General features: G+C 42.0%; 2 protein-coding genes across 11 annotated transcripts in view; both read left to right on the top strand.

Annotated features, from left to right (window-relative positions):
* ATP6V0A4 (ATPase H+ transporting V0 subunit a4) overlaps positions 1 to 3,858 on the top strand; it is a 71,357-nt gene extending 67,499 nt beyond the window's left edge. For 4 of the 5 annotated variants that reach the window (XM_005205847.5, XM_015470770.3, XM_005205850.5 and 1 more), the window contains 2 exons: positions 1,711 to 1,882; positions 3,116 to 3,533. In XM_005205847.5, coding sequence (XP_005205904.1) covers positions 1,711 to 1,882; positions 3,116 to 3,209 — 266 coding nt within the window. In that variant the 3' untranslated portion in view covers positions 3,210 to 3,533. Of the gene's footprint in view, positions 1 to 1,710; positions 1,883 to 3,115 lie in introns of all 5 variants that reach the window. The other variant, NM_001205851.2, reaches the window with a different exon arrangement.
* Positions 3,771 to 23,102, top strand: part of SVOPL (SVOP like) — a 134,673-nt gene continuing 115,341 nt past the window's right edge. The window contains exons 1-7 of one of the 6 annotated variants that reach the window (XM_024990677.2): positions 3,774 to 5,427; positions 6,766 to 6,897; positions 14,147 to 14,262; positions 14,440 to 14,531; positions 16,278 to 16,376; positions 18,300 to 18,371; positions 20,151 to 20,275. In XM_024990677.2, coding sequence (XP_024846445.1) covers positions 14,181 to 14,262; positions 14,440 to 14,531; positions 16,278 to 16,376; positions 18,300 to 18,371; positions 20,151 to 20,275 — 470 coding nt within the window. In that variant the 5' untranslated portion in view covers positions 3,774 to 5,427; positions 6,766 to 6,897; positions 14,147 to 14,180. Of the gene's footprint in view, positions 5,428 to 6,765; positions 6,898 to 14,146; positions 14,263 to 14,439; positions 14,532 to 16,277; positions 16,377 to 18,299; positions 18,372 to 20,150; positions 20,276 to 23,102 lie in introns of those variants that run through there. The other 5 variants (XM_059885578.1, XM_059885577.1, XM_024990678.2 and 2 more) reach the window with 5 other exon arrangements.

Here is a 23,102-nt window from a genome sequence, read left to right as displayed (position 1 = left end):
CTGGGTTGTTTCTGGTGTGTTTGCCAGAAGAGTGGCTCTTTCAAAGTGTTAATAGAAGTGACTTTTTTTCAGGAGGTCTGGCTTTGTATTGCTGAAATGATTACCCTCTGTATCAGGTTCCTGTTGCTGCTGTAACAAATTATCACAAATGTAGCAGAGGTGACTGAGTGCAGCACACAGCAGCTTAGAACACTGTGAAATTGACTATCTTACAGTTCTGGAGGGCAGAAGGCTTAAAAACAAGGTGTTGGCAACTCTCTTTTTTTCTGGAAGCTCTTGGGGAGAATCTATTTCTTTGCCTTTCCTCGTTTCTACAGGCCTCTTGTATTTATTGGTAAAGATTTAAGCCCCAAGAATGACTTAAATCTGGAATCTTGACTCATGGACTTACTTTGTAAAATTTCTCTTGATTTCTGCCTGCTTCTCCAGTCTCGACTCTTGGTGTTTCCCTCCGTGCCCCACTGGCTCTCTGTTACCCCCACCCCCTCCCCATTTCTTGTGCAGTGGCCACGAGGAACGGCCCTGAGGCTCCTGAAGATGCCACGCCATCTCGGCCCTCCGTGCGTCTGCCCTCACCTGTAATATTCTTCCCTTCTTGAACCCTCTCTGCAGCCTGATGTCTCATTCCTCCTTCAGAACTCAGCGTGGTTGGCTCCTTTGCTGCTGGTCTTCCTCCCTGGCTCCCAGTCTGGAAGGTGCCCTTCCCTAGGTTCTGGAGGTGCTCTGACCTAGTACAGATTGTAACCGTGTCTTGTTAGCCTGTCTCCCTACTAGATTCTGAGCTCCTGAAAGGTAAGGACCCTGGCTTTTAACTCTGCATTCCCAGCCCTGGGCATCATGCCAAGAACAGAGAACCCAGGCCAGAATGTGTGCTAAATAAATAGAAACCAAAGCAGTGAAAATGAGCCTGGTTATTGATTTACAGCAGAAAAGCAGGTGCTCAGAGTTAGTGTGGTCTTGACTGCTTTGGCTGCTTGTTTTCTTGTACAAACTCCTGTAATTATAGTATCTCCCTGGAAGGGGGAGTGAGAGGACTCTTTGGTGTCTCTTCTTATAAGGGGCACTAATGCCATCATGAGGACTCTACCGTTATGACCCCATCTAACTCTAATAATTTCTTTTTTTTTTTTTAAAGGTTTTTTTGATGTTAACCATTTTTAAAGTCTTTATTGAATTTGTTACAATATTGCTTGTTTTATGTTTTGGTATTTTGGCTGCAAGGCATGTGGGATCTTGGTTCCTCAATCAGGGATCGAACCTTTGGCCCTGGTTTTGGAAGGCAAAGTCTAACCACTGGACAACCAGAGAAGTCCCCCAATTCACTTCTTAAAGGCCCCATCTCCCAAGTACCATCCCTTGGGGGTTAGGGCTTTAATATATGAATTTGAATTCAGTACATATTAAATCGTATTACACGTATTCTTTTGTGTTTCATAAGATGTTCCTTCATGTTGCTGCCAGTAGCTATGGTTTGCTCACCTTCACTGGTGAATAATGTGCCATCATACACTTGTCCTCTTGATGGAAACTCCTCCAAAACTGCTGTAGATGACCGTAGGCAGGTAACCCAGGGTGTAGATGCCCACGTTCTCCACTTGGGAGCGGAGTTGCCGAATTGTAGGGTGTACAGATCCAGGATTACTGTATGAGAGTAATCTGCATTTGCCCAGTAAACCACGTGGTTGAGAGTGTTTCTCTTGTGTCTGGCAGAACTGTCTGAAGTGCTCTGGACAATGGTGATGCACATTGGCCTTCGCACGCGAGGCTGGGGAGGACTCGTTGGGGTCTTCATCATTTTTGCCGTGTTCGCTGTTCTGACGGTAGCCATCCTTCTGATCATGGAGGGCCTCTCTGCTTTCCTGCATGCCCTGAGGCTGCACTGGTATGACCTGCTTGTAGAGTAGACGCTCACTCGGGAAAGAGGGTGGATGGGAGGGAGGGCTAGCTGACTGGGTTCAAATCCTGACCTGTTGTGTGACATTAGCAACTCCTGCGCCTTTTCGGAACCTTAATTTAGTCCCTTCTTGGTGTAATACCAAATGATGTCTTATATATACACACACACAGTGACTGCTCTAGAAGACACGTTAGTTCCCATTCACTCCTTTTAAATGTTCATTTGTTATTATAATTGGCTTCATAAGGGACACCCCAACTGTTGGTAAGATGACGGATTGGAAAGGCTCACAGAGGGAGATGCTGAGCAATTCTGGGCTCTCTGGCCCTTGTTGCTGAGTGTGGGAATTATACCAACAGAACAGGCAAATAGTTCTTGGAAAAGGGAAACTCAAGGAGGGTACCCCCCAGGAGGAGGGCTCTCACTGGAGGCCCTTGACATGCATAGATGTGTCCAGAGGCAATTGGCCATCACTGGACTGATGAATATGCAAACATTTGCTTAGGCTTCTGTTTCTCTCCCGGGTCACTTTTCAGCCAAGAATTTTGGGTATGTCTTCTCTACTGAAGCATCAGGTTTCCCATACGTCCTGGCCAGACTCTCAGCTTCACTGAGGCTTCCTCCCTCCATCTGTGGCCACTGTTCATAAAGAAAAGGTTTTCCATCTCACCTGTTGATTTGAGAGAATCATAGCCTTCCCTGCCTGAGGCTATAACATTATATTTACCCATGTCATTAAAGAAATGAACTCTGCAACATAATAACACAGAAGTGACCATTTGTGGTATCTGTTATGTAAGTTATAAAAGTGTAAGTCAAGGCTCTGGTGGTTCTGCAGTTAGGTAAGCCCCACAGTTTAATATTAGGATAGAAGCAAACCGCCTGTACCACATGGTGGTACGTTGTCCCATGACCATCTCTTCAGACAGTGCTGCCCAGAAAGGACTTCCCTGGTGGTTGGGGATCTGGGGGAGGTTGTGCTGTGGTCCCTGAGGTCACTAGTAAAGGCCTGGAGAAAATGGGGGGCAGAGAAGGTGTCAGGGGGAGGCAAGAGAAGGGTTTGAAAATAAAGCCCCGAAACCCCAGGATTCCTATGGTGGCTGCCAGGGGTGCCTTCCTCGCCTGGGGCTTGATTTTACACTCTTTCCGCTTCTCCCTTTCGGCTGCCAGCCTCTCATTTCTGTGTTCAATTCCCCTTCTCCTTGCCCCCAACAACAGGGTGGAGTTCCAAAACAAGTTCTACACTGGGGCTGGTTACAAGTTCTCTCCATTCTCCTTCAAACAAATCCTGGATGGGACAGCTGAGGAGTAGCTGCACGTCTGGAGGCTGTGGCCACCTGTCTGGCCACCTCCTGTTCCAGTCTCTGTGCCAATGAAAGAAGTTTCGTCTTGTCTTTAAAGTCAGCCTGCGCAAGGCCATCAATGAAATGATTGTTCTCACTAACTGGAGGCAGGAAGCCCTGTATTATTTATCTGTAAGCCCTGGGATTTGATATGACTTCACCATGTCATAGAGAAACTACACGGGCAAGTCATTTCAACTTGGAGCCTGTTGTCAAATACTAAAATGATTGCAATGAGGGGAGTGGGAGTGCCAAACTCATGTTTTCATGTAATTAAACTTTTGGGGCATTCACTCTTTCTTTAAGATTTTTTTTAAAGAAAACTATTCTGTAAAATTGAGTACTGATAATGATAGGCCAAAGCTAAACAATAGAGTTATACAAACAAATCCTAGGGAAGGATTATGTTTTTTTTTTTTAATTCCTCATTTCCTCCTTCCTCAAACACCTTCTTTTCCTTGTCTGGGGCTAAACTTTACAGGATTAGGAACTTTCTCATGAATTTTCACTCCAGGTGAGGAAGAACAGATAATATTCTCTGCTGAGAGGGAGGGCTGGCCCCGGTGTGGCTCTCTGAATCATTAAATCCTGTGGAATGAAGTTTGACAACCTTCAACAGTGATTTTGTTTATTCTCAATGTGCATTATGCCGGGGTAACTGGGGAAAGGGATCCACAGGCTTCAGTGGGTTCTGGAAAATGGCTTGCAGGGAAGGAGATGGCCGGAGAGCCTGTCCTGATGCTTTCTGGGTCAGTTGGCCCCAGAGTCATTTCTTAGGCACCCACATTGGCAAACTTCCGAGAGCCAGGTGTAGAATAACATGTGTTCTGTCAACTAGTCTGAAGGGCCTTTATCCAGATTCATTACCGTCTTTATGGTAACTATGGGGCTCTCAGGTAACTCAGTGGTAAAGAATCCACCTGCGAATGCAGCAGATGCAGGAGATGTGACCCCTGGGTTGGGAAGATCTACTGGAGAAAATGCCAACCTGCTCCAGTATTCTTGCTTAGAGAATCCCATGGACAGAGGAGCCTTGAGGGCTACCGTCCACGGGGTCACAAACAGTCAGACACGACCGAGCACATGGTAACTCTATGGGTAGAGTTAAGTGTCATTAACAATGGTGTCATGCTTTATAGTTTACAGAGCACTTTTACATAGCCTCTAACTCATAATCAGATTTCAGAGGATCTGACCAAACGCAAAATCATCTTTTGGACAGATCTTTTTTTTTTAAGCTCCCATTGGCCTCTCTGCACTGTGGGGTTGACTGGTGCTCATGGACGTGTCCATGTCACCTTCCACGTCAAGTGTCACGACTTGTCCAGCACAATTTAAGGCACAGTTAGGTGCTCAACAAGGATTACTTTAGTGATTAAAACAGGCTGAGCCCAGGCATAATAGTTGGAGTCAGAAGATGTGTATCTGAGTTCCCACTTTGGTACTTCATCAGGTGTGCGCTTGGGCAGGAAATGGAGTTGTTCCTCTCATTGCCAAACTGTAAATAGCACTCTCCACCCCGGGGTTGGGGAGGGAGGTGCGGTCATGGAGCAGCAGGTACGGACGAGGTGTTCGGCCAATGGCACCGGTGGAAGGAGAGGACAGACCGAAGCTGTGTGTAAGTGGCAGTTGTAAGTCCATAAGTCCCCATGCTGCCAAGGTCACCAGATGGCTTCAAGGTTCTCAGTTCATCACTCTTCTCAATGGCTATCTAAAAATCTGTGATGCGTAGGTGAATCACAGTCTTTTGCCCTGTATTCTAAACAGTGATGACTGTGAGAACAGGTGTGAAGGAGCAAAACTGTCTCTTCTGCCCCTTGCCTGGACCCCTGCTCTTTCAGAAATTCACAGTCTCTCTGGGATCGATATAACAGTTTCCTCCAAGGATTGGCAGTCTCTTTCTCAATGAGAGATGTAATTTCCTCTTTAAAAAGGGATTGGGTGAAGGGCTGCTGAGAAGAGGGTGTGACCTGAATGTCACTCATTAGCCCAGGACGCAGGGTTGTTCTTCAAAGAATCTGTTCACGGAACTGAGCCGAAAGGAGGAGAGAAGATCTGAGAGCCGGGCTTCTTGGAAAGGGAAGTCCAGAAGCCCGCAAGAGGCCCCAGCTTCTGTGTAAGACTTGGGTGCAGTAAGGTAGAGAAAAAGAGCTCGAAACAGGAAAGTTTTCCAGGAAGTATACAGAGGTAAGAAACTCTGACAGGCAACATAGTTCTGGGTTTTTTCCTGCTCTGGGGGGGCTTAGGGTATTTGACCATTAGTGCTTGGCTGAATACAGATGAAGTATAACAATTTTGCTCTTCTTACTGATGATATTGCCAAACAAATTACATCACACACACACAAGTTCAGTTTTTTTTTATTTTTTTAATTTTATTTTTAAACTTTACAGTATTGTATTAGTTTTGCCAAATATCAAAATGAATCCGCCACAGGTATACTCGTGCTCCCCATCCTGAACCCTCCTCCCTCCTCCCTCCCCATACCCTCCCTCTGGGTCGTCCCAGTGCACCAGCCCCAAGCATCCAGTATCTTGCATCGGACCTGGACTGGTGACTCGTTTCATACATAATATTATACATGTTTCAATGCCATTCTCCCAAATCTCCCCACCCTCTCCCTCTCCCTCTCCCACAGAGTCCATAAGACTGATCTATACACCAGTGTCTCTTTTGCTGTCTCATACACAGGGTTACAAGTTCAGTTTTTAAAAGCTCTACATGGCCCAATCATCTCTGGCTAAAAAATTAAGCACAGCAAAATGCAATAGAATAAAATGTCCATTAATGAAACCTGAACTCCTTCTGAGTCCTGGAGTTTCACAGTGAATCCCTAATGTGTCAGTTCTTTGAAGGCGGGCAATGATTACTTTCCACTGAAAATTTTCAGGAGTGATAGTGAAGGATGTGGAGCGTCTTCCCCCACGTTAATCCATATTCTTTTGAATTGGTCTGACAGGTTGCCCATCCACCATGCATCCACCAGTCCCTCCATCCATCACTCCATCTCTCCCTCTATCCATCCATCTGTCCAACCTCTTTCTAGGCTAGAAGGGATTTAGAATGACTTAGGGAGCCGAAGAACAGAAAATGCCAACTCAGCTCTTCCAAAGTTCCATTTCAGCATTAAGATTACAAGCTCTATCTCTCAGTAACATTTCTCACTCATATCCATCTCTGAAGCATTTTGTCCTGTTTATGAAAGCTTATTTTATGAAACTGTGGCAGAAACTCAAGAAAACAGAGAATACTTTCCTTATCTGTTAACTTCAAGTTAATATTTGAGTGTCCTCTTAATGACTTGGAGTGTAAGCCCCTTTATAATTCACAAATGTGAATACCAAAATCCTAAAAATATCCTATCAACACCCCTGCGCCCCCCGCCCCCCACCAGCATGTCCCCACCAAAGGAATCTTGCTGTTGAAGGCCTTGTATAACTTACCAGGGCAGGAATGAGGACTTTTTCTGTTGCAGGTAGTTGGTATATATATATATATATATTTTTTTTTTCCCCCACCCTTTAGCAACCTCCACTGACGTAGAGAATGCATCTGAGTCTTGACCATCTTCAAGGGCTGGTCTTGCATTTGAGCCAAGACGTCTTCAAGACAGACTGATATTACAGTTGGTGAAACTGAACAGCTTCACTCCTTTGAGTGAGTCACACATGACTGCCCACTTTTTTGTCCAGCATCTCACCCCTGCAGCACCTAGTTTCTTCCGTATTCAAAAGATCTTTCTTTCTGTAAAATACACTGATTTTACAACTGAAAGCAATGTACAACAAGATCATTTTTAGTGAAAATTAATCCATTTTGTTTTGCTCTTCGTAAGCATAAGGTGATTGAAAGGGGTGGATGTTGTGTTAAATATCTGATTGGAGTTTTTTGGGTCTTATTTTCCAATAGGCATATGGCACATGTGAGGTCTTCCTAACACCACTTAAGTTGACTCCTGAAGTGCAATCAATCTATTTTAGGAAGCAAGCTACCCCTCCCTTCCAGTTTGGATAGTCTTTCATTTGAGTCCTAGGTGTTCTCTTGTTGGCTGAATATTAGAAATAATTGCCTTTGGAGAAATACATATTTGATAACTCTGTAGATGCTTAACTTACCCTGAGTGCATCTGACTTGTGACTGTGGTGAAATTTTAGAAATTTTGTTGGTACTTTGATGAGAAACAGTGCCAGCATGAGTGCTTGTGTTGCGGTGGGCACTGTGTCATATTACACAAGCATCATTTCATTTAATCCTCATAATGCACTTAAGAAACTTTATCAGCTGAAAATCACACATACCTGGCTAGTCTGAGTATACTGGTGTTTACAATTAATCATAGCTAGTTACAGACTTCTTTATTCCTTCTCTACTCCACTGCTTCACTTGACTAGCCTAAAGAAAACACACAGACGTACAAACAAAAGAGAGCTTTCTTTTATCCCCATGGAAAACACGTCTGGAGGTGAACAGTTCAAAGCTGTAGAAGAGCTCCGCGTCATGGTCGTCAGGTCCCAGGCTCTTTTCTAGCTTATGCTCAGACTTAGCTGAGAGTTTCCATCTTTCCAACTTCATATTTGTATCACCACCCAAAATGGCTGCTGAAGCACCAACCATCATGTCTCTGTGACCCAGGGAGGAGACAGGGCAAAAGAGGACTTTCTCAGAAGCCTTCCCCAGCAACCTCAACCTGTATCTCAGTGGCCAGCCCACAAGCAAGGTTCAGGGAAGACTTGTCACTGGGAGGGCAGCAGGCTGCTTCTGAAGGTAGAGGGTATTATTTTTATTTTCAGACGAGGGAACAGAAGAGTTTCAGCCGCTATGTCACCATGGCTACTGACTTACTTTTCTCCCTCCCTGCTTCCTCTCACCCTTCCTTCTCCCTTCTTCCCTCCTTGTCACCTCTAATTCCTCTTCTCCCCTTTTCTTCCTTCTCTCCATCCCTTTCCCCTTCCCTTTCCTTCCCTCCTTTATCCTGCCTTTTCTTTCCTCCTTCCCCTTCTCTCCTTCTTCCCTCTCTCCCTCTTCTCTTCTTCCTTTCTTCCATCTTCCTATGTTTAATTTATGGCTTAGATGGTAAAGAATTCACCTGTAATGTGGGAGATGTGGGTTCGATCCCTGGGTTTGAAAGATCCCTGGAGGAGGGCATGGCAACTCACTACAATATTCTTGCCCAGATAATCCCCATGGGTAGAGGAGCCTGGTGGGCTACAGTCCATGGAGTCACAAAGAGTCAGACCTGACTGAGCGACTAAGCACACACACATACACACACACACACACACAGAGGATACCTAAAGATTTTAATTTCTATAACTTGGTTAGTTACTACAGAAGTGAACAATTTTCCAGTTTTATTTGCAATTTCTGTTGGGAATTGCCTGGTTATATAATGTGCTCGTTATTCCACTAGGACCTTAACATTCTTTTTCTTGAATTTATGGTTTATATCAACTACAGACACCTATTACCTATATAATGGCTCTTCTTGTTCTTTTAATTTTTGAAATTATGCTAAAAAATACACATAAAATTTACCTTTGCAGCAATTATAAAGCGAACAGTTCAGTGGCATTTAGTTTTATAATTTAGTTACACAATATTGTGCAACCACCAGCACTAGCAATGGGGGCTTTCTGTGCCCGGCCACCTTGTAGACTTGTGGCCAGTCAATGACTTGATTGTTTCCAGGTCAAGAGCCTATCCTGACCCAGGAGGTCAAGGCCAGTGATGGAGGGCAGGTGGGGCTCATGGCTCAGGGGTCAGTGACTTAGGGAGCCCTATGACACATCAACTGTGCATCTTCATTGGTTCATTTCTTCCAGAATTTTCATGGTAACAGACATAGCCTTTCTAAAAATTAAATAATTCAGAAAAGTATAAAAGGAAGTAAGAAAAAGCCACCCTAAATTCTACCAGCCAGGTAATTCTTTCCTCACTTTTTCCTCTTGGCCAAATCCTCGTCCTTCTGATCTCAGTCCTTCAGGACTGGCTGCCCTAGGTCCCAGGACTGGGCAGAGCAGGGCCTCCCTTACGTTGCCAGAGCAACCTCTGCCTACCACCCCTGGGCCACGTGGCTCCCACCTGAATACTTGACTTTATCCCCCGTTTGTAAGTACTTTGGGGACAGGAACCCTTTTCACTATATTTTATTGTCTGATACATGGTGGTGTTCAATAAATATTTGTTGAAAGACAAAACACAGTTTCAGACATATCTCCTGAAATTTCTATGTAAGTACATATTTAAATGAAATTTTATGAACTGGGATCATTGAATATGTGCTTTAGGTACATATATTTGGGGAAATACTTTTTAGCACCAAATAGACTTTCACCTAAGAGCTTTTAAATGGCATTCTGTTGTAAGAGTGTTTTGTAGTAAAATTTGTTTGGTCACTCCTCGACAATCGGCGTTAAAATAACAGTGTGCTGCGTTTTCATACACGCTATCTTCATCTACCTTTTTGATTACCTCATTAGGATGAACCCGAGAAGTGAAACTGCTTAGTCAACATTCTTTCATCTTTGCCCACCTGCCTTCTGGGAAGGTTGTAGCCGTGTACTCTCCTATCAGTGTCAGTGCCTGTTTCACTTACCCTGGGTAGTGTTGTTTTTTGTTTATTCTGGTTGCACCGCACAGCATGTGGGATCTTAGTTCCCAACCAGAGATGGACCCTGCACGCCCTCCATTGGAAGCAGAGAGTCGTAAGCAGTGGACCACCAGGGGAGCTCCTACACTGGGTATAATTGATCTTTTGTATTTTTTCAAATTCAATAGAGGAAAATGGTAACTTGTTTTAATTTGAGGGCATGGTTCTTGTCATATCATGGAAAGCAAATATTATGATTCTCTTCTTCAGTCAAGAAATAGATGAGGACTTTGCTGGCCATCCAGTGGCCAAGGCTCTGTGCTCCCAATGCAGGGGGTTCGGGTATGATCCCTGGTCAGGGAACTAGATCCTACATGCCACAACGAAAGATCCCGCGTGCCGCAGTGAAGGTTGACGATCCAGTGCTGCAACTAAGACTTGGTGCAGCCGAATACATTAAAGAAAAGAAACATGAAATAAAAAATGTGAATCTCCTTTCCCGCGATCAGCTTTAATTCAAGAGATACTCTGAAGCAATTATCATGGACCTGACAGCTTTTGCCAGGCTGTGATGAATCACTTTGCTGATAAGAGAAGGGAAGTTTGTAGGGTGTTTATGACCCATGGAGCTACCTAATCGGTTAAAACAAACACGTTAAATTAAAACTCATCTACTTGGTAGTAAGTGGTAGATTTCCTGGGTTTCTCCTCCTGCCACTCAGTATTTTAGTGAGCAGACTCGCTGGAAGACTGCTTTATTACTCTTCTAAAATGTAAACCTTTATGATTGTTGAAATTGTGAAACATGTTTAGATTGTTATGAGAAGTCATAAAACTTGACTGGCAGAGATTAAGTGTTGGTTGAAGATTGAATTTACTGTTAAGCATTTTAGTTGTAACTGAACTTAAGATGAACTTACTGGGATTTTTAAAAATTTTTTCCCCACCAGACCAAATTGTTTTATTATCTAACACTGTGCTGTGCTTAGTCTCTCAGTCACATCTGACTCTTTGCAACCCTATGTATTGTAGCCTGCCAGACTCCTCTGTCCATGGGGATTCTCCAGGCAAGAATACTGGAGTGGGTTGCCATGCCCTCCTCCAGGGGATCGTCCCAACCCAGGGATTGAACCCAGGTCTCCCACATTGCAGGTAGATTCTTTACTGTCTGATCCACTCTAACACTGTTAGTGGCCATACTCACTTTCAGTTTTTAAGTCCGCTGTCATGATATGCATGGCTGTTCTTTAGAGGAAAAAAATTGGATATAATTGACATATAATAAAGTTCACCATTTTAGAGTATATATAATGCAGTGATTTTTAGTATAGTCACACGTTTGTAAAGCCATCACCACCATCTAATTCTCACTGAGTAATCTCATTGTCATATTTTGGTTAAGTTAGTACTTCATTTCATCTGGAAACATGATATTCAGTCATAGCTAATTTTTAATGTGTACTGAAGTCCTTTTGATAATTAACCAAAGGCGATTTTTTCTCAAAAGTTTTTTAAAAGTTACCAGGTAAAGAACACCTCTCCAAAAGGTATTTGGACAACATTTGGAAAGAGAGCATTAGGAATTTCTGGAACATTCCACCTTTGTGAATTTCAGCCTCTCAGACGGTCCAAGAGACCAATTATTTTTACGTTTTCCACTCTGTGAAAATAACAGCCTTTTGTACTTTTCACGATCTCCTTTGGGAGAGAGGATTTCGTGAACTCATTTCTGAGCATTATTGATTTCTCTTCCATCTGGAATATTTGTGTGTCTGTGACAGAGTTTTAAGGAAACAAATAATATCTACTTTATAGTATGGTTTTTATGTGTATCTTTGGTGTCCCCAGCTAGATTAAAAGCTCCTTAGGGCAGGGAATGTGTCCGATGCTCCTACAAACCCTCCACAGGAGCCCACGCAAAGATACAGAGGTGGCACTTGGCAAACACTGATGACCTTGACTTGCTTCTCTGCAACTGCTCTGCAGCTATTTATGTTCTGGGAAAAGGGGATCTTTGAGTTCTGCTTTTGCTACTTACTAGTGGTCTGATATTGGAAAAGTTACATACAAATCTCGGAACCTCCTTTTTGAAACTATTTATTTTGAAAAATGTTACACAACTGCAAAAGCAGAGGACAGTCAAACCCCAGTGTACCCACTACCCTCCTTAAATAACTGTTACTATAAGGCCATTCTTTTTTCATCCACACGTCCATCCCCTTCTGCACTCTATTCCTAACCCACCATTGAATTATTTTAAAACAAATCCCAAACATTGTTGTATCTAAATATTTCAGCATCTATCTCTAAAATATAAGGATTTTTTCTACCATAGCCATAATGTCATTGTCCCAGCTAATGATGTCCTCAGTAATTCTTTAATATCATCAAACTTCCAAACTTAAATTTCCCTGATTTTCTGTCATCTTTGTCATCTCATTCTCTTGTTGTTGTTTTATAATTGATTTGTTTGACTGAAGATCCAGGCAAATTAACTCATTTATTTGGTTGGTTGGTTTGTCTCTTTTCTGTTAGTCTGTAGGTTCTCCTCTCCTCTTTTTTTCTTTCCATTTATTTACTGAAGAAGTTGGGTCATTAACCTGTAGAACTTCTGGCATTTTGGATTTTTCTTTTTGCATCCACGTTGTGTAGTTTAGCATCGTTTCTTCATTCTCTGTATAAAATGGTGTGTGGGTGTTAGTCGCTCAGTCGTGTCCGACTCCTTGCGACCCCATTGACTGTAGCCTGCCAGGCACCTCTGTCCATGAACTTCTCCAGGCAAGAATCCTGGAGTGGATTGCCATACTCTTCTCCAGGGGATCTTCCCGAGCCAGGGATCAAACTTTGCTCTCCCGTATCGCAGGCAGATTCTTTACCATTTGAGCTGCAAGGAAGTCCTGTACTTCTGAGCTACAGAAGTATAAAATGGTAGGTAGAGCTAGGAACTCAATCAGACTCACGTTCAGTTTCTTCTTAGGAGACTACATCACAGCTGATGTTGTGTATCCTCCCTTGTGCCTCTCATCAGGAGCCACGTTGCCTCTGATCATCTTCAGTGGCATGAAGGGCCAATGTCAATGGGGTCACGGGTGTTATCAGTCTTATCTATTTGAATAAAGTTCTCTATCAGCTTTTTACCTAGTTTATCAGCCATTGATGATCATTACCCGGATCCTTTATTTTGTTAGGAGTTGCAAAATCATGAACTTTAATTCCATCCTTCTTTCTGTATGTTTTAGCTGAAATGAAAGAATACTTTTCTTTCACAGACTGTTTGGTTACTCTAAAATACAGACAATTTGTACAAGAAAGGCAAGATACTTACTAGTTTTCAGAATGAGTTGTTTTCTTAGTGTTCTCCAAAGATGATCAGTGAGATTACAATTTTAGTAATCCTATGAACAATGGATTTTTATATCTTTGGGCTTTAATTCTTTGCAGCAATTTTTCTTCTTTATATGTATATATATGTGTGTATATGTGTATATATATATGTGTGTGTGTTTATAATACATAATGAATTCATGGATATTTCCAATTCAAAATTAGAAAGTAAAGTGTTCACATAACTTTTGATTTTTGTATATTCTTTCTCTTACACTGAAATCTTGGTTCCTAATAATAGTAACATAATTGCTTTAAGCTACAATATGTACTTGTGTCAAAATAATGATACCAACATTATTGCTAACAGTATAATTAGTGAGAATAGATTAGGGTGTCTGTTTATCCTACCAGGGCTGTAGAATGAAATTACTATTATAAACCTATTTAAAATTTTTCCCCACTAATTTCAGCTTTCCTTGTTTTATTCTTGTTTTAATGTTTAGGGTTAATTTTTCTTTTTTTTTTAAGGATTAAATATCCCAGGTGGGAGGGATAAAAAGAAACTTTATGGGTTTCTGTCAGAATTAAATGAAAATAAGGTGAGAAAGCACGCTGTAATACCTGATTATACTGTAAACCATAGCATTTATGGAGCAGTAAAGCATTGGCTATTGTGATTATCTCTCTGTAGCATAGCCCACCCTCATTCCCAGTCAGAGAACACTATTGGTTAAACTGTCAAGAGCTCACCTGGCCCCGACTCAGGTTGATTACTAACCATTAGAACTCAATTCTTCCATTTGGCCATTCAACCTTCTCCATGATTTAACTTCTCCATGTTGCAGGTTTTCCACTTGTAAAATGGTGATAAATTACAATACCTACTGTACTGATTTTCTGTGAAGAGTAGAGGAGAATATGCACTCGATTTTCTTTCTTTCCTTCTTCCTTCCCCAGTTTCCTGCATCTTCCCTCTCCTGTCTCCTGTAGGACAGCTGTGTGGGGAATCCAAACCGTTTGAAAGATGACAGCCAAGCAGACAGAGCCAGTCACTATCGTTAGCCTTCGGGAGCTGAACCTAGGGACCCCAGAGCCACAGCCGAGAGGTAAGGGGACCATAGAAGTCTCTGGTCCTCAAGTTACTGTTGAATTCCCTCTCTTCTCTGTATTTACTATTTTTATAGCAACAAATTGGTTTTCCAACATCCTCCAGAGTGAGTGATAATCCATACACATTGCCTCCCCACAGGGGCTGTTCCTTTCATTCTGTTTTTCCTTGTTAGAGTCCAAGACATTCACCGTGGAAGAAGCCGTGGAGACCATCGGATTCGGACGTTTCCACATTGCCCTGTTTCTGATCATGGGCAGCACAGGGGTGAGTGCTTAGAGCTGATTTATAGTTGGATATAGGAGTGTGTATCTGTTAATCCCAGACTTCTAATTTATCCCTTTCCTGCCCTTTCCCTTCTGGTAACCATAAGTTTATTTTCTATGTCATGAGTCTATTTCTGTCTTGTAAATAAGTTCATTTGTCAATACTCATTTTTTTTAAAAAAAGGTTTAAATTGAAACACTGAAAAGAGAGGAGAAACCTATGGTATCATTCTAAGTCAAATTAGATGCATGGTTCTCAACATTTTATGCATAACTGTCACCTGGATACCTGCTGTAATTATAGATTCACCGACCCTGTAACTGGCACCCCTGAAGGTTTGTTGGTGCCACTGAAGGTAGCTGGAGTTCAGGGCCCCACGTGCCTGGGATGTGTGTGTAACAGCAGCACGACAGTCTCAGTCCATGACAAGGACTCCTAGGTCTCAGGCGTCTCTAAGGTCTTCTGAGATCTTCTTTTGCAGTGCGTCTCCTTCATGACTGCCCCTAGCTTCTGGCTGATCCTTCTCCCATACGGCTATTAAATCAGAGTGGGACAGAGCTTTATCCCTTATTGACTTATTTCCTTCTAAGACTCCTGAGAGGAGTGGAGTCCAGGTTAATACTTACCTAACTGCTCTCTTTGGTAAGTTTAATACCTAAGTTTTCTTCTGAGATCATCAGGCCACCTCTTACACATGATACTTTTTGGACTAAAACATACCAACTATTTGAATTCTAAACATGACTATAATACTCTCCAAGGAGAGAGATGAGCCATTATGATATATTTCAAATTCCTGCATATTAGCTAACATTAGCCATGCCTGTTTCATCCCAGACCTTCGAGTTACACAAATACAAGAAGTACCATAATAAACACCCCATACAAATATCCTGTTATTATTCATAGAATGTATCTCCAACAAATGCATCTTTCCCTCCCTATAATTTCCCTTTTTTCCCTTAATGTCCTTTGGTCCCTGTCAATCATATCATTATTCATCTCTTCCTCCAGGCAGAAAACCTCAGAATGATCTTGGAATCTTCCTTGTTCATTATTGCATTGAATTTCTATAATCTAACATCTACTTCTTCCTTTCCCTGGGAGATCAGCTCATCCTGGAATGAATTACAAGATATGGACAGAGGAAGATATTTCTTTCAATAGAAAATATAAATATTTAGTAACACATCTTACACTAATTTTACTAAGCAGTCATTCTTTCCCGATGATGAGCTCTTACTGTTTTGTATTCATTGCTTATTTTCTAACTTTCATGAATCTTGCCTCCCCATTGCAGCCTCTTGAAATCAGGGACTATTTCAACAATCCATTTGCAAAGGATATGCCCTGAGATCTCAAGGATGGCAAGTATAGGACAGCAATGTTGGGTTGACGTGGATGCTGCTGAATAACTTGGGTCATCTGCCAACTAAATGGCCCCCACACAACACCCTCATTGTGTTAAATGCAAAAACATGAAATATCACAAGGGAATACATGTCATAAATCTTGAGGGACCCTCTCAAAATTGTTCAAACCATGAATGTTACATCCATGAAAGCCAAAGTTGTTCTGTGCTTCTTTATCCAACTAGCAGGGCTGAGTGGGTATATAATAGGTCGATCCTCCCTAAGTGGGGGACAGGAAGGAGGAGGTTAGGACTAGAAGGATGACAGGCAGACATGGGAGGCAGTGACAACAGGCTAGCACTTTGACACAGTGTTTTCCTTCCTTCTTTTTGAGGTTGCCGAGGCCATGGAGATCATGTTAATAGCGGTTGTGTCTCCTGCCATCCGCTGTGAATGGCAGCTGGAGAACTGGCAGGTGGCACTAGTGACCACGGTGAGTGCCCACTTCCTGTACTGAGAATGAGGCAACTGAGGACCTGGGGTTTCCGTTCCCCTTCCTCATCCCCCTGGCGGAGGGCCACGGAATCCCTCTCCACCTGCTGTTTTGGTTCCCAATCTAGCATTTGAGGCCTTTCTCCCTTTTCTCTTTTCCTCTAGGGAGATAACCTTGAACTGCTCATTTTCCAGACCCTAGCAGGAGCCCAGAAGAGACAAAAATCAGAGAAAGTGAGCCTTAGCCAAATTTGGGGATTCACAAACTGATATGAGTTAAAAAAAAAAAATCAAGTGGCTGACCTAGAGTTGACATTAAAAGAGATATATATTTGACAAGGAAGGCCATTAGAAGAAGAGTAAAAGGGAGCGGGGGGGCTTCCCTAGTGGCTCAGATGGTATAGAATCTGCCTGCCCATGAAGAAGACATGAGCTTGATCCCTGGGTTGGGAAGATTACCTGGAGAAGGGAATGTCTACCTACCTGAGTATTTTTGTCTGGGAAAATTGTAGGACAGAGGAGCCTGGCAGGCTACAGCCCATAAAGTTGCAAAAGAGTGGACATGACATCACAACTGAATAACAACAACCAAAAGGGAGCACAATATGTGACCCCAAAGTATACTGCTTTGGCCTGTGGATTATTTTGAACTGAAGACACTTGAGACCAAGCAGACTCAAGAGAAACTTTTACATTTCCCTTAACTACATAAAAGAATTTAGATAGGGAGCCTGGCTCAGAGAGAGAGAGAGTTATTGCCAGAGATAACTTTCATCTGAGTGACCTATCCATGTGGCAGTGCAGACATCTAATTACCAGACATCTGTTCTTCTCATTGTCCTATGAATGACCCTCCTCTCCTTTGAAGTCCCGGGGGCCTTCCTGTTCCTCAGCTCAAAGTGGCATATAAGCCTCAACTGTCCAATGTGCCCTTGGGTCTTATATTTTATGGGATTCTTGTATGAACAAAATTAAACTTGCTTTTCTCCTCTCAATCTGTCTTGCATGCTAAGTTGCTTCAGTTGTGTCCAGCTCTTTGCCACCATATGGACTATAGCCCACCAGGCTCCTCTGTCCATGGGATTCTCTAGACAAGAATACTGCAGTGGAAAAAAGAAAAAAAAGTCCTGGAATGGGTTGCCATGCCCTCCTCCAGGGGATCTTTCCGACTCAGGGACCAAACCTGTGTCTCTTACATCTCCTGCATTGGCAAGTGGGTTCTTTACCACTAGCACCACCTGGGGAGCCCCTCAATGTGTCAGTTTATCTTAAATCAATTTAATTATTAGACCAGCCGAAGAGTATAGAAGGGTGGAGGGAAAATTTTAACACCCCAACAAGAGGCAGAAAATCTTGCCATCAACGATCATCATCTTTCAAAAAACAAAAAGGCCATGTGAATACCAATTATCAGAAAGAAAATTACTCCAGAGCAAGAGCTCTTCGTAGTTAATGAATTTGGATTTATGCAGACTGTGTCACATTGTGCTCATTTCTGTCATGTTGCTGAGGATTAGATTTTGTTATGGTATGGCATTCGTCCCAGGCGTGGCATTGAAAACATTGGCTTTTCCCTCCTTCAGTCATGTCCTAGAGAGAACAGCGCACAGAAGAAAAGAATGGCTTTTGTTTTTCAAGTATAAATATGAATTTTTTTTATTAGTTCCCTGTGGAAGAGATGCTTTTTTTTTTTTCTAGGACCCCTGCTTCTACCTGGTGTCAATGGTTTCAGGTGTGGGAATCATCAGCCTCTGACATTTTAAAAAGGAGTCCAGGGAGAGTTTTGTGAAAGCCTATTTTTCAACTTCCAACCCCACCCACATTTCCAATCTTCTTTGTTTAGACGGATGAATGCTTAATGCGGTAAATTAGCATATTGTAAAAATGCCGCTTAGAGGATAACTTCTTCTCACCCCACCTCCAGATGGTGTTTTTTGGCTACATGGTGTTCAGCGTCCTCTTTGGCCTCTTGGCTGACAGATACGGCCGCTGGAAGGTAGGCTGGCTTTAAGGGTGATCTGGAATTTTCTTTGTGGTGACGTGACCACTGCTTTTCTTTTCTTGGTATTTATTTATTTGGCTGCAGCAGGTCTTGGTTGGGGCACACAGGATCTTTGATCTTTGTTGAGGTGTGTAGGGTCTTTAGCTGTGGTGTGTGAACTCTTAGTTGCATTGTACGGGATCTAGTTCCCTGACCCGGAATGAAACCAGGGCCCCCTGCATTGGGAGGTTGGAGTCTTAGCCACCTGACCTCCAGGGAAGTCCTACTGCTGCTCTTCTTTCACGGACATTTTTCTATAAATACCCAAGTGAGAGAGTATGGAAATGTCCTTCTCTGACACCTTGTCTTTTTTGCTTTGTCATCTTTCCCCAAGATTTTTGTCCCCACAGCTGATCCCTGTAGTCCAGCTGTGCCGTGGATGGATGTGCGTAGTTAGAACACAGCAGATAAAATGTGGGGACTGCGTGTATAAACATAAGCAGTTTCACATTGGTTAACTTGGGTATAGCTTTGAAACTAACCTACTTGCTTGATGTCATACATACTGAAATTCAACATCAAGACACAGAACTATGTTTTCTGATGATAAACCCAGACCTATCTATCTTGTCTGATTTTTGGTGGGGAAGACCTCTCTAGGTGTAAATACAAAGGAGGACAGTCATAGGCTTGGATGTGTGTTTCAAAGTGCACAAAATATCATAGATTTTGACAAGTGAATATGAAAACACAAGTTTTGCAAAAAAAAAAAAAATGTAGAGAGCACAAAAGGCGTTTTACAAAAGGAGACATACAAATTGTCAAGAAACCTTGAAAAGTGTTCAATCACAGGAGTTATCAGAAACAAAATTACATAGCGAGATATATGTATATACAATTTTTTTCATTGTCAAAGCCATATCAAACGTCAGATCCATAAGGAATTTTTCTTTTTCTTGAAGAACACTGCAAGTGTCCAAACACCCTCATGTACAATTGATATAATTTTTCTGACATCAATTTGGCAGCATAAACCAAGAATCTTGAGAATACTCATTTTCCCTGACAGTTTGCCTTCCAGAAATCTATTCTATTTAGATCATCAGAGAACCCCAAAGATTTATGCACAGTGTCTCAGCTGATTTTAATGGAAAATATAAAACCATCTCAACAGTCAATATAGGGGAAAGGTTTGTGCATTTCATTATATTATGTGTGTTATGGTATGTCTTTTCACTGGAATATTTTGCAAATATTAAGGATATATTTTCCCTTAGAATCAGTGAAAATAGGGTAAAACTGTGTTAATAGTATTTTCTCTGGGTTGGAGAAGCAAAAGTGATTTTTATATCTTTTCTTTTTTCCGTATCTTCTGCTATAAACTGTTATTATTCTTATAGTCACACAAAAAAGAAAATCCCTTAAAATTTCTCCTTAGACTCATTCTCCTTATATTCTCATACTCATGTTTTGTTGTGGTCCTGCCATCCCTGTTTGCCGGGAGGGTGAGCTTTGCATCCTGATTTACACGTTCACTTTCCTGCCACCTATGAGGGTAGACACCTTGAACGAGTTTTGATGAATGGTCTAAACTTAGAATGTTGGGGCTTTCAGACGATAAAATGATATGGATTATATTTTCTGATGATTATAAGAGATTAGTGAGTTCTCTAAAGTTTAGCTCCACAGAGAAGCAAACATCTGGATAAAATTAAAAATTACCTTCAGAAGTTAAGTTTCTTTCTGCCCTTCCATGGGGGCAGATCCAATTAACGTCTCCTTTTGTTGCTTCAGATTTTGTTCATCTCGTTCCTGTGGGGAGCTTACTTCTCCTTGCTGACTTCATTCTCTCCATCGTACATCTGGTTTGTCTTCCTGAGGACCATGGTGGGCTGTGGCGTGTCTGGCCATTCACAAGGGTAAAGATTTTACCTAGAGGCCCCCTGAGGGAGATATTATGAACACCCATAGTCACATTCACTGTGGTTAAGAGACTAAGAGCATCAGTAAGTTGAAAATGTATAGACTTCACTTGTACTAATCTTTTTTGAGCTTTTTTTTCCCTCTGGTGATGGCTGCTTATCCCACTGGAAGTTCTTTGCCCATGAAAATGATGTTTGATAGGGAGGCTAGCAGGGTTTTAGATTGAGGATGTGTTAATTTCCTTGTTCCTAAGGCTGATAAGCATTTTTTTAAAGATAAATAATATTTTGTGAGACTAACTGCTAACAAAAAGTGCCATACAAAGTAGGTAACAAAAATGTCAACCCAAACATAGTTTTACTTCCTTTCAACCCAAACACAATTTCTTGAGAATTTCTGGGAGACTTTAGTTTGACCATAGGCTGCTATAACACTCAGGAATAACCATTTTAAAGGGCAATGGCCCTGTAACTGAAGACCATTGCAAAGTGAATTTGCAAAGCATGTAAGACATATTGAAACAGCTGGACTGCTGCTGGCTTTTTCTCTGCCCTCAGTTAGTTGTGTAATGTCTCATCATACAGGGTGTGAAAGTTGTTATACAAAATATTCAACAACTTGGAAGCCTCCCTTTAACTAACAAGGCTCCTCCTCCTCTCTTGGGTGCCTTGCAGAAAGTTGCCCTTAGAATATATTCAGTTCAGTTCAGTTCAGTTCAGTCGCTCAGTCATGTGTGACTCTTTGCGACCCCATGAATTGCCACACGCCAGGCCTCCCTGTCCATCACCAACTCCTGGAGTTCATTCAAACTCACATCCATCGAGTTGGTGATGCCATCCAGCCATCTCATCCTCTGTCGTCCCCTTCTCTTCCTGCCCCCAATCCTTCCCAGCATCAGAGTCTTTTCCAATGAGTCAACTCTTCGCATGAGGTGGCCAAAGTACTGGAGTTTCAGCTTTAGCACCATTCCTTCCAAACAAGACCCAGGACTGATCTTTTTAAGAATGGACTGGTTGGATCTCCTTGCAGTCCAAGGGACTCTCAAGAGTCTTCTCCAACACCACAGTTCAAAAGCATCAATTCTTTGGTGCTCAGCCTTCTTCACAGTCCAACTCTCACATCCATACATGACCACAGGAAAAACCATAGCCTTGACTAGACGGACCTTTGTTGGCAAAGTAATGTCTCTGCTTTTGAATATGCTATCTAGGCTGGTCATAACTTTCCTTCCAAGGAGTAAGCGTCTTTTAATTTCATGGCTGCAATCGCCATCTGCAGTGATTTTGGAGCCCAAAAAGATAAAGTCTGACACTGTTTCCTCTGTTTCCCCATCTATTTCCCATGAAGTGATGGGACCAGATACCATGATCTTCGTTTTCTGAATGTTGAGCTTTAAGCCAACTTTTTCACTCTCCTCTTTCACTTTCATCAAGAGGCTTTTTAGTTTCTTTTCACTTAGGAGAAGTCAAAGCACCTAATTATTACCCTAATGGTTTAGAGAAAGAATTGTTCTTCCCTGGAGCATAAATTAAACATCACTCTGGCACCCTAATGGAGTTGAAGTAGAATTTGAAAACATCCCTAAGGAAGCAGCTCAATAAATACGTTGAAACTCCAAACCCTGGTTAATAACATCAACAGAGAAGAACAATTAGAAAATGGATGGGTTGGAAGTCCGTTTATTCTGCTGTTCAAAAAATTAATATGGACTTAATTAGAAACCTGTGCTTTGACTGTCGTCATTGGTTGGAAAAACTATTTACCTTCTCTTGGGTGTATTTTAATTTCCCACATATGTTTTAGAAAAGGGAATCAGGCCTGACAAAACATTTTGCCGGTGCTTCTTTCTCTTGGTGAAAGAAATAGGGCTAATATCTCTTAGATGGTAGAAGGCTTCAAATAACTTTGGGAATAAAAAATGTAAACAGAAGAGCACTTAGAAGTTTATTTTTTATGTTTTCTTTTATGGGTTAATGATTATATTTTGGTGTATCAATGCATAGGGAAAGATTCTGTTTCTCTTTACATACTCACTTAAATACAATACTGCTGACACCAAATGTGTGGAATTTTTTTTACACACCAACAAATCCTACAACATCAGCTGGGTGTCCTCCAACATCAGAACATCAACATTTAGTTCTGATCCTCACTAGGGTTAGTGTGGACCTGACAGGTTTAGGGCTCAGGCCCAAAACACTCCTTATTTGACTTATATGCTGAGTACATCATGTGAAATGCTGGGCTGGATGAAGCTCAAGTTGGAATCAAGATTGCCAGAAGAAATAGTGATAACCTCAGATAGGCAGATGACACCACCCTAATGGCAGAACGTGAAGAGGAACTAAAGAGCCACTTGATGAAGGTGAGAGAGGAGAGTAAAAAAGCTGGCTTAAAACTCAGTATTCAAGAAATGAAGATCATGGCATCTGGTCCCATCACTTAATGGCAAATAGATGGGGAAACAATGCAAACAGTGACAGACTTTATTTTCTTAACTTTCTTTATAGTCCAACTCTCACATCCATACATGACTACTGGAAAAACCATAGCTTTGACTAGACAGGCTTTTGTTGGCAAAGTAATGTCTCTGCTTTATAATATGCTGTCTAGGTTGGTCGTAATTTTCCTTCCAAGGAGTAAGCGTCTTTTAATTTCATGGCTGAAGTCACCATCTGCAGCGATTTTGGAGCCTCCCAAAAGTCTGCAACTGTTTGCGCTGTTTCCCCATCTTTTTGCCATGAAGTGATGGGACCAGATGCCATTATCTTCGTTTTCTGAGTGTTGAGCTTTAAGCCAACTTTTTCACTCTCCTCTTTAATT

This window comes from Bos taurus, chromosome 4, assembly GCF_002263795.3.
Source record: "Bos taurus isolate L1 Dominette 01449 registration number 42190680 breed Hereford chromosome 4, ARS-UCD2.0, whole genome shotgun sequence".
In the NCBI taxonomy this organism is placed as follows: Eukaryota; Metazoa; Chordata; class Mammalia; order Artiodactyla; family Bovidae; genus Bos; species Bos taurus.
This window is presented reverse-complemented; position numbering and strand designations above follow the sequence as displayed.